Here is a 12,173-nt window from a genome sequence, read left to right as displayed (position 1 = left end):
CTTCACTCTCTCCTACTGCCCTCCCAGGGGCTGCCTCCAGAGACCCCCACCCTCCTGTGAACTGTCTCCCAGGCTTTCCTTGGAAAATCTGGGTGGGAGCCTCTATAGTCCCAAAACTCATGCATTCTGCATGCCTACAAAATTAGCATCATGGTCTTAAACCTGGTTGGAAATTACAGTGCTGAAAGGCCTGATAGGATTAGAATGATGACACATGGCTAATCCAACTGTTTCTTTTAGCCCATTCAGCTCATGTGGTTTGATGTAAACACTGTAAGATATCACCTGCCTTTTTCTGCATGCCTATTAAAAATTGCAAATAAAAAAATTAGCAACATGGATGGCAATATGGGCTGCCACTGCTGAAGCAATAGTAGCCAAGCCTTCTTGAACAGGGAAACAATGGCCTCTGAGTATTGGGATGTGCTCAGGGCACACTTTCTATTCCCAGTGAAAAACATTTTCTTTATTATGTTTCTTCATTTCTGTTACTGCATATCAATAGTACAAAAGACATACATTCATGTACCCAATCAGAGTCCTCCATAATTTTCCAAAGTCTAGTCACAAACCGATTCTAAAGATTTTGGAAATACACGGCCAGTGGTCACAGCCATGACTGCTTAGTCTTAGGGCTTGAACTCAGGGCCTAAGCACTATCCTTGGGCTTTCCTCAAGGCTAGTGCACTTAAGCCAGAACCACTTATAGCCTCTTCTATGTATGTGGTACCAAGGAATCGAATCCATGGCTTCATGCATGCTAGGCAAGCACTCTACCACTAGGCCAAACTCCTGTCCTTACTATATGTATATCTTAGTCATAGGGTTTGAACTCAGGACCAGGCACTGTCCCTGAGCTTTTCTGCTCAAGGCTAACACTCTAATTCCCTCACTTTGAGTCACAGCTCCACTTCCGGTTTTCTGGAGGTAGAAGAATCTGTGATTCTCCTGTTTTGGCTGGCTTAGAACCGCAGTCCTCAAATCTTAGCTTCCTGAGTAGTCAAGATTACAGGCATGAGCCACCATCGACCGGTTTCCATGAAACTCTTAACTCCAATTAACCACCCAAAAGCTAGCATGAAGCTGTGGCTCAAGTGACAGACTCCTAGCCTTGAGCAAAAAGGAGCTCAGGGACTGTCCAGGCCCTGAGTTCAAGCCCCAGCTGTGTCCTCCCTCAGTGGCCAGTGCCAGCTCTCCAGCTGCTGGCTGTCTATCGCCAGGACTTCATTACATCCCTGAGTCAGGCCAGGAGTGGTTGCTCTCTCTTTGGTGCCCCAGTGTCCCTGGACTTAAAAAAGGAGTGAGTTCTGTAAGGCTGGAGGACTGCCTGGCGCACGTCCTGCTGCGGTGGCCCGTGGTCACAGCCCGGAGTGAGGCGGGTCACAGGGGAGCGTGCCAGCGCCCCCCCCCACACACACACTATGTCTAGCTTCCAGAAGGAAACCCAAGCGGCTTCAGGGTCTGTCGCTCCTGCCATCCCCCCACTCCACAGGCCCCGGCGGCCAGGAGGGTGAGGCCCGGCCCGCGCGCCCTAGTCCCGCACCGCCTCGTACTCCTTGGGCGCCCAGAGGAGGCGCGGGTGGCGGATCTCCGACCGCCGCCCGATATTGGGAGCCCAGCAGAACTCGGGCGACAGCACCTTGGCGGGTTTGTGCAGCCAGAAGAACTTGTTGAGGTGGCTCTCGTCGTGCCAGCGCGCCTCCAGGCCGCGCTCGCGGTCCCGCGCCTGGCCCCGCGCGCAGTGCGCCGTCAGCCGGCGCAGCGCCGCCACGCTGCCCCCGAACACCGCCGCGTGGTAGTAGAAGTCGCCCTGCTCCCGCGACAGCGCCGCCTCCGACCGCAGGTCGCGCTCGAACGGCAGGAACCAGCGGGGCCAGTGGTAGTGCCAGGCGTGCAGCTGCGCCACCAGGCCGGCCAGCGTCTCGGGCCCGAAGGCGCCGCTGAAGTGCTGGTCCACGTCCATGCAGAACACGAAGTGCGCCCCGCCGCCCAGGCGCCCGCCCAGCGCCTGGTGCAGCGTGCGCATGCGCGCCATGGACACGTCCTGCCAGCGGGGCTCCTGCCTCACGCGCTCCACGCGCAGCCCACGGCCCCGACCTAGTGCCACGTGGGGCACGGCTTCTGGTCGCTCGGTAAACACATAGTACACCACGTGCTGGCCCACCATGAAATGCTGCTCGGCTGACTCCAGGAAGCGCGCCAGGTACCTCTCCAAGTACCTGTGGAGTGGGGAGTGGGGGGGTCACCAACTCGATGGTTGTGGGGGGGGGGAGCGTGGGAGGCTTACCAGTCCTGCCCACAACTGGCAACTTCAGACTCAACCCTGGGATTTATTAACCTTAGGGGTGGCTTCCCGTAATGGGGAGGCCCAAGCTGTCTGCTTTACAGGAGTTGGGGGTGTTGCTCTGTTCCTTCTTTGACTATGGTTTTCCCCTGACTGGTACCAAGGAAGTGAGGATAGGTTGACTTCAGGGGACTGGCATTGTCTACCTCTTTTAATCTTTTTTTTTTTTTTTTTTTTTTTTTTTTTTTTTGCCAGTCCTGGGCTTGAGCTCAGGGCCTGAGCACTGTCCTTGGACTTTCTCAAGGCTAGAGCTCTACCACTTGAGACTCAGCATCACTTCTGGCTTTTTTCTATGTATGTGGTACCAAGGAATCGAACCCAGGTCTTTGTGCATGCTAGGCAAGCCCTCTACCACTAGGCCAAACTCTTTTAAGCAGTTGTATTCATAAACCAAGCATACAGCGCAGTGCTCTTGCTGTGTCACTCCTGTTCATGTTCTCACCCATCCCTCCCAACCCACCCCTTCTCTCACTTGGGTCTACCAAATACTCCCAGTTAGTTGTGCATGTGTACACTGTAGAACAGGAATGTGAGCCTAGCTTGACATTGGAACCCAAGTCTTCCCTTGCACTGGCTGTCTCCCTGGTAGAAAGGTTGGAAACTGGAATCAGACCTCTGGAAGTCTCAACATCCCAGGAACTAGGATTTCGGAATCCTAGAGTTTCGGTTCCTTCATACTCTGAATGCCAGGGCACTCTGCTCAGCCTCCTTAAGGGTGAGGTCCAAGGAGAGGCCAAGGTCCTACATGGCACAGCAGTTCTGCTCACTTGCTCCGTGAATCAGCCCTGGGTCCTGCTTACCACCTTGTCTCAGTGGCTGGCTACACAGGCTTTCTCCCCCTCTAGAGTATAGAGGACAGAGGTAGAGGATCCCTGAGCGGTTGTCTGGAGTACCTGGTAGCAGAACTCTGCCTAGTGTTATCTACAGTGTCAATTCCTGGAAGGGTAACTCACATCTTGCACCAGAAAGGCTCCCTTTCCCTGGATTTGACCTTTCTGTGTCTTAGGATGGTGGGCCTGGGGGCCCTCAGGCAGGGAGCATCCACGTTGTATCATTCCTGAAATGTGCACACTGCTCTTGGACCCCCTCCCATCTCTGGTGGGAGGTCAGTACCTTTTCCATTTCTTTGTCATCCAACCCGGGTCTTACTCCATACTTGCAGGTCTATCTACTACCTGGGCCTCTGTTTCTTTCCTGACCTTCTCCTGCAGTGATTCTGCTCCACGCCCTCCTCACTCCCCTGCTTCTGTGGCTACTCCTGACTTGTCCTCCGATTTGCAGCTCCAAACTACTATGGTATGAGTGCCTGGTTCTTCCACCTCTGATTGCTGCATTCTCCCAAAGTTCCCAAAGTCTGATTCTCCAAGCCCTCTTATCTGGTGACCTGTCACCTCTTCTCTCCTCCTCTCCTCTGTCAGGCTGTGATTCTCCAACTGAACCTCTGACCTCCACTAGGTGCCTTACTCCCTCCTTTGCTCTCCTTTCTGCTCTCCACTCACCTGAAAGACTCCATCATTTCCTCACCAAAAACCCAGTGTCTCCATGTAGACCAGCTCTAGCTCCTAGGAGTGTCCTTCTAGGACATGTTCCTGAGTACTAGCTGGGTGGGTTCTGGGTGGGAAGGAAAGGGAGAAGACGCTGGGTATCGCTCTAGCTGCACTTTGGGACCTCCATGGCAGAGCAGCAAGGCTCGAGACATCCTTACCCCGTGCATCCCACCCCACGCCCTGCCTGGACAGCACTGCTTCCCCTGCCAGGCCTTACCTGCCTACAGCAAAGACTGTCAGCCCGATGGTGAGGTTCTGCCTTCGAGCCTCTTGCTGGGCTGCATCTGGGTCAAAAGTGCCATCCCAAATAATGGGAGCCCCCCAGGAGGTACAGGTCAGGACTTCAGGCCGGGCCCTGGCCAGGCCAGAAACAGGAGCACAGTTGCATTCACCCACCTCCTTGATGCATGCACACAGTCACCCACCCGCCCCCAGTGCCGCGCCCTAGGGGTACATCCCACCTTCCCTGCCCTCAGAAACCTCGAGTTCAGAACCCACCCACACAAGGGGTTGTGATTGACGGGGCCTCTAGGGTTGTGGGGTAGAGCACCTAGGTGGGCCCGAGAGGAGGGCAGGGATGAGAGCAGGACAGGGACCTGAGCCCTTCTGGTTGGGGGGGATGGTAGCTCCTTACCAGGGATGCAGGGGACCTGTGAAGTTGTCTTTCAGCAGGGCCATTATGGCTGAAGGGCAGACACCCATGGGGATGAAGGTTTCTAGATGCCTGCGGGGCAGGGCAGCCATAAAGCACTTGTCACCTGCTCAGGAGCAGGAGCCCACAAGGATGCTTGCCCAGGACGAGCCAACCCCCACCCTCCATCCCTGGACCCTGGTGGCTCCCACCTCAGGTGCTGGGGGGCAAGGGGAGGGGAGGGTGATACCTGACTATAGGCAACCCATACAGGTATAGGGTTAAGAGGCCAGCAGGCAGAATCAGCCGCCAGAAGGTTTTCTTCCTGATCCTGGAGGAGAGGGCATCAGCAACTCATTTATATACTTGCACACATAGGGGCAATCACTATCTGATTTTAGCGCTTCCTTTCACTGACTGATGTTTGAGTATCACCCATTCTAACCATAATGTCCACAGGCAAAGGCATGAGTCAGAATCCTTCCTGGTCCTCTGCATCGAGGTGGCCCAGGGTTACCAGTTTCTTCCTTATTGTTCCAGAGCAGGTCTGGGTATAGGCAAGTACATAGAAATTCAGTAGCCAGCACTCGTCCCTCCTTTTTCCTTTCCCCACAAATAGCACAGTGGACATGTTGTTTGGAACCTTGTAACATACTGACCTTTGAGATAAACATATTGGAGTTCTTTACCACTGAGCTATAGAGATCCCGAGCCTCATACTTAGAGAATCTCCCACCTGAGTTAGGCAGAGTAGCTCATGCCTGTAACCCCAGCAGCTGCTTGAGAGGCGGAGGGATGAGGGTTGAGGCCCAAGGATGGTCTGGAGAAAGAATGAGGCCTTATCTGACAGTCAAACCACAAGCAAAAAGATTGGAGTATCACTCAAGCGGAAGAATGCTAGCCTTGAGAAAACGCAAAGACAGTGCCCAGGCCCTGAGTTCAAACTCTAGGACTGGCAAAAATCCACTAGCCCAACGATGTTCATTGCAGCACTATTTACCATAGCAAAGATATGGAACCAACCCAGATGCCCCTCAGTTGATGAGTGGATCAACAAGATGTGGTATTTGTACACAATGGAATTCTATGCTGCTGTCAGAAAAAAACCGATATTGCCCCATTTGTAAGGAAATGGAAAGACTTAGAAAAAATCATATTAAGTGAAGTAAGCCAGACTCAAAGGATTATAGGCTCAATGGTTTCCCTCATCTGACATAATCAGTAGAAACCTTGGGCTCTCCTAGCAGAGATTCACAATAGAACAAAATCTAGATAAATAAGGCCATATAGTATGACGCTAAATGAAAGGACCTCCAGGATATAGAAACAAAAGCCATATAATGAGTGATTGTTGTCCTTAATGTACTATGTTATCTCTCATCTCTTTTACTGTCCCTTGGTTATCTCATATTGTTACAATATTTCACCTTGTTATCTGATATATTTTATATATGCTTAATTGGTTATTTGAAATAGGAGAGGGTAGGAGGGAAATCAAGTTGTGCAAGGGGAGGGTGGGAGGGAAATGGGGACCATGACATGAGAAAGGATATCAATATTTGTGAAGTAATGTACCTTCTATCTGGTGAATATAATGTAACACTTCTAATTACAATAAAAAATATATGAAAAAAAGAAAGAGAAAGGTACTCATTGCCTGACTAATGTAACTGTAACCCCTCTGCATATCACCTTTACAATTGAAAAATCAGCCAAAAAAAATAATAAAAAGAACATACTCATTACCTAATTTATGAAATGGCAACTCCCTCTGTGCATCATCTTTATAATAACAATGCAGAAAATTTAAGAAGGGTGAGAATAAACACCTATCCTTGTATAATTTTAAGTCAGACCTTGTCTTTATCATATAAATACCCCTCATGTCAAGGAGCTCTGTGTCTCTCCCTTTGGGAGTACCCATACTCTGTTAGATTGTGCCTTTGCCTTTCTGCTTGTCTGGTTGCTTACTCAATAAAGCTTTGCCAGTATTTCTTAAAAAAAAAAAAAGTAATCCTAGCTACTCAGGAGACTGAGATCTGAGGATCATGGTTCAAAGCTAGCCTGGACAGAAAAGTCCCTGTGAGATTCTTACCTCCAGTAAACCACTGAAAAACCAGAAGTGGCACTGTGGCTCAAATGGTAGAGCACTAGCCTTGAGCATAAAGAGGCTCAGGGACAGTGCCCAGGCCCTCAGAGCTGGGGGAAAGCTCCACAACTGACAAAAAAAAAAAAAAAAAAAAAAAAAAGGAAGAAGAAAAAAGAGAGGGAGGAGAAGAAAGGAGAAAGAAGAAGTGAATGTACCACCTTATATGGAGTCACCTTATTGGAGAAAGAACCTACTCTATTTGACCAGGGTTGTGTGAGGAGCACTGATTCACCCTTTCATTGGGTCAGCAGTCTTGCAGGCATAGCTTGGGCAGGCCTGGAAAACAAGAATATATGGGGGTGCAGGCGGGGGGAGGGGGTAAGACTGACATTGGCCAGGAGTGTCTTCTTCCTGGAATTTATGGCTTAGTGGCGAGAAAAGCTGTCTAGGACTTAGAAATGAGTTCCTGGGCTGGCTATGGTCAAAGATCACATCTCTCCTATCTCAGTCCAATCTGGGCTGGGCTTCCTTCTCCACAGCTCAGTCCTGGTCCAAGGAGGCAAATCCTGGAATTTGTTTGTAATTAGTTTTTCTTCCTGAACTACTAACCCTGAAAATATGTACAGAGACCCAAGATAAGGAGCACAAACACTGGGACCTGGTCCCCAGATTTGAACACCAGTTCCACCCCTGATTAGTTCTCCGCCCTTAGACAAGGCTGGGTTTCTGCATGCCAGTCTCCCCACCTGTAAGATGGCCTTGTTATCCACCATCTGCAGAATGCCATCTGCAAAGGGCTTTCCTGGACTTGGCTGAACATAAGCTAAGCAAGATGGTGAACACTGCAGTCATTTTCTAAACTTCAGCTCCTACTTTCCCCATCCCCTGCAAATCTTCAGGCTTCATCTCCAGGTTTCAGAAGAAGGCATCAGACCCTCCTGCCTCAGCCGTTCCTTATTGCCACTCAATTGCTCTGCACCACGTGTGTCTAGGACAAGCTCTGAGGACAACCTTGCAATACGGTGTGTACATGGGCATCTCCTATTCCCCAGTCCCCCGTCCCCCCTGGCCCCTCCCAGAATAGAGGATCACTTACTCAGTTGATCAAGCCAGAACCTGCATGCAGCTAGGCCCCTCCCTCTCCTGCACTCACCACTGCAGGGTCAGTCTCTAGGTTGGCTCGGTTGACCTTGCCTCTGTCCTTCCTGTTCTTCCTGCAGCAGCCTCCATGGTGACCCAGTCTTACTCATCTCACTCCGAGACCCCAGGGACTCCCCCTACTCAGCCTGCAGAGCCAGCTCAAAAAAATGCCTGACCCCTTTAATAGTGTCTACATCGCACCAACAGGTAGCTCCTTCCTCAAGGAAGGAGCTCATTTAGTAGGCAAATGTATGGAAAAATGCTCACACACCATCACCCAGTAACCAAAGACATTCAAAATAAAACAAGATGGCAGGTTTTGCTTATAAAATGAGCTTTGTTTTTGGTCAGTTGTGGGGCTTGAATGTGGAGCCTGAGCACTGACTCTGAGCTTTTGTGCTCAAGGCTAGCATTTTATATAGCTTTGAGCCTCAGCTCCACTTCCAGTTTTCTGGTGGTTAATTAGAGATAAGAGTCTCATAGACTTTCCTGCCTATGCTAGATTTGAATTGCAACCCTCTGATCTCAGCTTCCTGAATAGCTAAGATTACAAACATGAGCCACTGACACCCTGCAGCGCTATTTTTTTTAATAAAAGGTATAATTCGTAAGCCCTCTATATATCACCTTTACAATAACAATAATTTGAAAAATAAAAGAAGGCCGAGAGTTTGGCCTAGTAGTAAAGTGCTTGCCTAGCATGCTCAAAGACCCGGGTTTGATTCTTTGGTACCACATGCGTAGCAAAAAGCTGGAAGTGGTGTGATGGCTCAAGTGGTAGAGCTCTAGCCTTGAGAAAAGTCCAGGGACAGTGGTCAGGCCCTGTGTTCAAGCCCCACGACTGGCAAAATAAATAAATAAATAATGAAAATAAAAGAGGTGGGCCAGGAGTTTGGCCTAGTGATAGAACGCTTGCCTAGTGTGTATGAAGACCTGGATTCAATTCCTTAGTATCACATCCATAGAAAAAGCTGGAAGTGGTGTTCTGGCTCACGTGGTAGAGCAGTAACCTTGAGGAAGGCCCAAGGTCAGTGCTCAGGCCCTGAGTTCAAGCCCCAGGACTGGAAAAAAAAATAAAAGAGGTATAATGGAGTGACATTGTTCAAAAATAATTATATACATTACCTAACTTATAAAACAGCAACTCCTCTGTGCAACACCTTAGTAACAACCATTAAAAAAAATAAAAAAGTGAAATAAATCAGGCCCAGAGAGACAAAAGATACATGTTTTCCCTTATATGTGGAAACTAGAGATAGCTAATAAACTTGTAAATACATTGGGGGATATGCAAGTGTATACAAACATATTAACTGACATGATATATTCAAGGGAAAATTCAGATAATGTAATTCCTTAGAAAGGCAAAAAAAGTTCAGTGGCATAAGATACCAGGAAGTGGGTATTTGAAAGGGGTGGGATGGGATTGAGAGGAAAGTGGTAGACCAATTCAGAGGAGAAGAGGAGGGACTGCAGTCAAGAATCCAATGCATAGCCTAGGAAGTTGGTACACAGGTGGAGCTGTGACCCTGAAGGAGCAGAAGTAGAATGCGGGTCGGAAATGCTGGAGCCCAGGCTGCAGGGACCATCAAGACCAGGTCATAGGGTGTGAACCCCAGGCCTTGGGCCCTCAGATATCATCTACTAGGTTAGAGAAGTCAGATTTTTATATTTTTTTTATTTAAAAAAAACAGTAGTATTCGAAAGCACTCAGGGAGGAAGATGGGACCAAGGTCAGAGCAACAGCCGCAGGCATTGCTGGGAACATGACAAGGATCCTGGATAAACACTTAAATGTAACTGAAGAATCTGTGACAAATTTACTGCCAGTGACTTCAAACACCTCTCTGTGGATGCTTTCTCCCTTATGTCAAAGCAACATGAGGTGCCATAGCCACACACACACACGCCACATATATGCATATGCACACCACACAAACCATACACATGCACACCACACACAACTCACATACACACTATATACACCAACACAACACTTTCATGGCCAATCCCCCACATTCCCATCTAGTCCCTCCCCATTCCCCCCCTACACTTGATAAATTCCTTAGTCTCCCCCACCCCCATCCTTCACCCCTCCACCCTCCATGAAAGTTTCCCAAGCTTCCTGCAACTTAGTGCCTCTCTCCATCTTTCTCCAAGCTTTTGCCATCATCTACCAATCATTCCTTAATTCTCAGTGTCTGAGCCCCCACCCCACCCAATATGCTCCTCTGTCCCCTCAACAAACTTTCCCTGTAACCCTTGCCAAACTACAAGGTGACTGACTGTTCCTTTCCAGGAGTTTACTAGTTTGTAACCTTGGCACCAAACCCCAGAGCCTACCCCATCATTGGGGGCATCAGTCACTCATTCAGACGTGAATGAAGCCATGGATGGATCCTTATCTTCGCTTTCTTTCCTGAACCAGTACACCTTTGCTAAGTTTGTACTTACTAACAGTGGACATTAAGCAAACAGTCTTGATAAATTCTGACCACATTCCAGATGGCAAAAGCTAGGGTTCTCACCTTGGGAACAAGGAACTGGCGGCTCAGAAAGGTGGAGCTGAGTGGTGGAGCTGAGTGTGGAGCGGGACCTCAAGGGTGGCACTGGGGCTCCATGGGACCAGGCCTAGTCCAAACCTGGGCTTCTCTCACAGGGGTCCTTGGCCCCTCCAGGTGCCCTCATGTTTCCAGTCCCAGTACACTCCAACCCCCTTGAGGCTGGCTGAAGCTGTGCCCTTCCGGCTCCCAACATCCTGGGTGGGTCTAGGTAGTGATACCAGAAGCTGGCAAGACTGTCGTGCTGCTATGGGGATGGGGAAAGGCCCTCAGCAGCCATCCTTATCACCGTCTCAGGTAGCCCCTCCCCCTGCAGGTGGGGCAAGCCCTGCTTATCTCATGCTTATCTCACAGCCACAGCCACAAAGAGCTGGTCTTGAGTGGCCACAGGTGAACTCAGCCAGCTAGGCTAGGAGGGGTGCTCGGGTGGGCTGGGGACCCACCAGCAACCCTTGTTCCTCACTCCCCCCTCCCCCCCACCTGTCTGGCCAGGTATCTGCCACAGGACCTGTTCACCTCAGCTCCACCAGAAGTGGATCCTCAAGCCCCTTCCAATCTCAGCTCTCCCTCTGCATTTTCAATGAAGGGTACAGATGGGACAGGAGGCACTTGCTACCCCACTGGGACAATCCCAATAGGGACAGGGAGGTGTTAGTGGTGAGCACCTCTGGTGGCTCTGTCTGCCTCCCTGCGGGAGGGAGGAGAGGAGCTCCCCAGCTCTTCACCTCCTCACAGCCTCCTGGGACACCACACTGCATCTTGTTGGAGCCTCCTTTTCCCAGGCAGGACTCATGGCTCAGCGGACTCCCTGGACCCCTTTCTACCTCCACTTCCCACCCTCTTACCTGAGTCCCTCCTTGATAGCCATAGGGAGAAGCCACCAAATCAACGTCTTGCACTCAGAGACAGGGAAGAAATGACCTGCACCTGGAACAGCTGCTGGGACAAATGGCTCCTCCCTGACCCTCAGCCCCCCCCCCAACCACACCCACAGGAGCAATCTGGGTTGGGTGAAGGTGAGAGGGAAGGGGTGGGGGGTGGTGCTGAACTGAAGAATTGGTTCCTGGAAGGGTTCTTTACTAAAAAGCCTCAGGGGGCTGAGCACCTAGAAGAAGGTGGATTTGATAAGGCCATTCCGAGTGCACTAAGATCTTGAGCTATTTGTACCCATTTATTTCCCCAAGGATCCAGGGACTCCAACACTGTCCAGTTCTGAGGAGTGGGCAGCGGGGAACAGGCTGTTTTGGTCCAAGAAGAGCAGAGTTTTGCTACAGCCCAGTTAAAGCCAAGGAAGGGCATTGGGCCCCACGACCTTGGGCAATTCACTTCTTGTGGAGCCCTTTACCTCCTCAGCAAAGTGGGATACATACTTCACCCATCACCCAGGGGAGTGTCAGGTAAGGTGAGCACTATGGAACAGTTGTGATTACACTGGTAGTTTTCAAAGTGCAAGTTGTGTCCCATTAGAAATCACAAAGTCAGAGCCTGGTGACCAAGATTGTAAAGTAGGTGCAGCGCTGGGTGTAATGGCTCACACCTGAAATCCTAGCTACTCAGGAGGCTGAGATCTGAGGATCACGGTTCAAAGCTAGCTCGGGTAATACAAAACCGAGAAACTCTTATCTCCAATTAATCACTGGAAAAAGGGGAGTGGGGCTGTGGCTCAAGAGTAGGGCAGTAGCCTTGTGCTGAAGAGCTCAGGGACAGTACCCAGGCCAGATTTCAAGCCCCAATGAACCTGCCCCCCCCCCAAAAAAAAGTAGGAGCAGAGTGAGAATTGAGAAGTCAGAATGATTCTTACATGCTTTTGATAAAATACATGAAAATAGGTCAGGTCTATTTTGCACACATACATGCCTAT

At 50.1% G+C, this 12,173-nt stretch overlaps 1 protein-coding gene across 2 annotated transcripts; it reads right to left on the bottom strand.

The window, feature by feature from the left end:
• Positions 1-1,531: 1,531 nt before the first annotated feature.
• A3galt2 (alpha 1,3-galactosyltransferase 2) lies at positions 1,532-11,180 on the bottom strand. 2 transcript variants are annotated; one of them, XM_090333817.1, is made up of 5 exons: positions 11,158-11,180; positions 4,773-4,853; positions 4,526-4,615; positions 4,109-4,246; positions 1,532-2,219 (listed from the first exon to the last, which is right to left on the bottom strand). In XM_090333817.1, the coding sequence occupies exons 1-5, from the start codon at positions 11,178-11,180 to the stop codon at positions 1,532-1,534; spliced, it is 1,020 nt and encodes a 339-aa protein (XP_090189943.1). The 2 variants fall into 2 exon arrangements, with proteins under 2 accessions (XP_090189943.1, XP_090189944.1); XM_090333818.1 differs by having other exon boundaries at positions 4,773-4,847.
• Positions 11,181-12,173: the final 993 nt, after the last annotated feature.

The sequence above is a fragment of the Megascapheus bottae genome, chromosome 6 (assembly GCF_031878675.1).
Source record: "Megascapheus bottae isolate mThoBot1 chromosome 6, mThoBot2.hap1, whole genome shotgun sequence".
Lineage (NCBI taxonomy): Eukaryota > Metazoa > Chordata > Mammalia > Rodentia > Geomyidae > Megascapheus > Megascapheus bottae.
The sequence above is the reverse complement of the archived record's forward strand: the minus strand, read 5'-3'. Positions and strand labels throughout refer to the sequence as shown.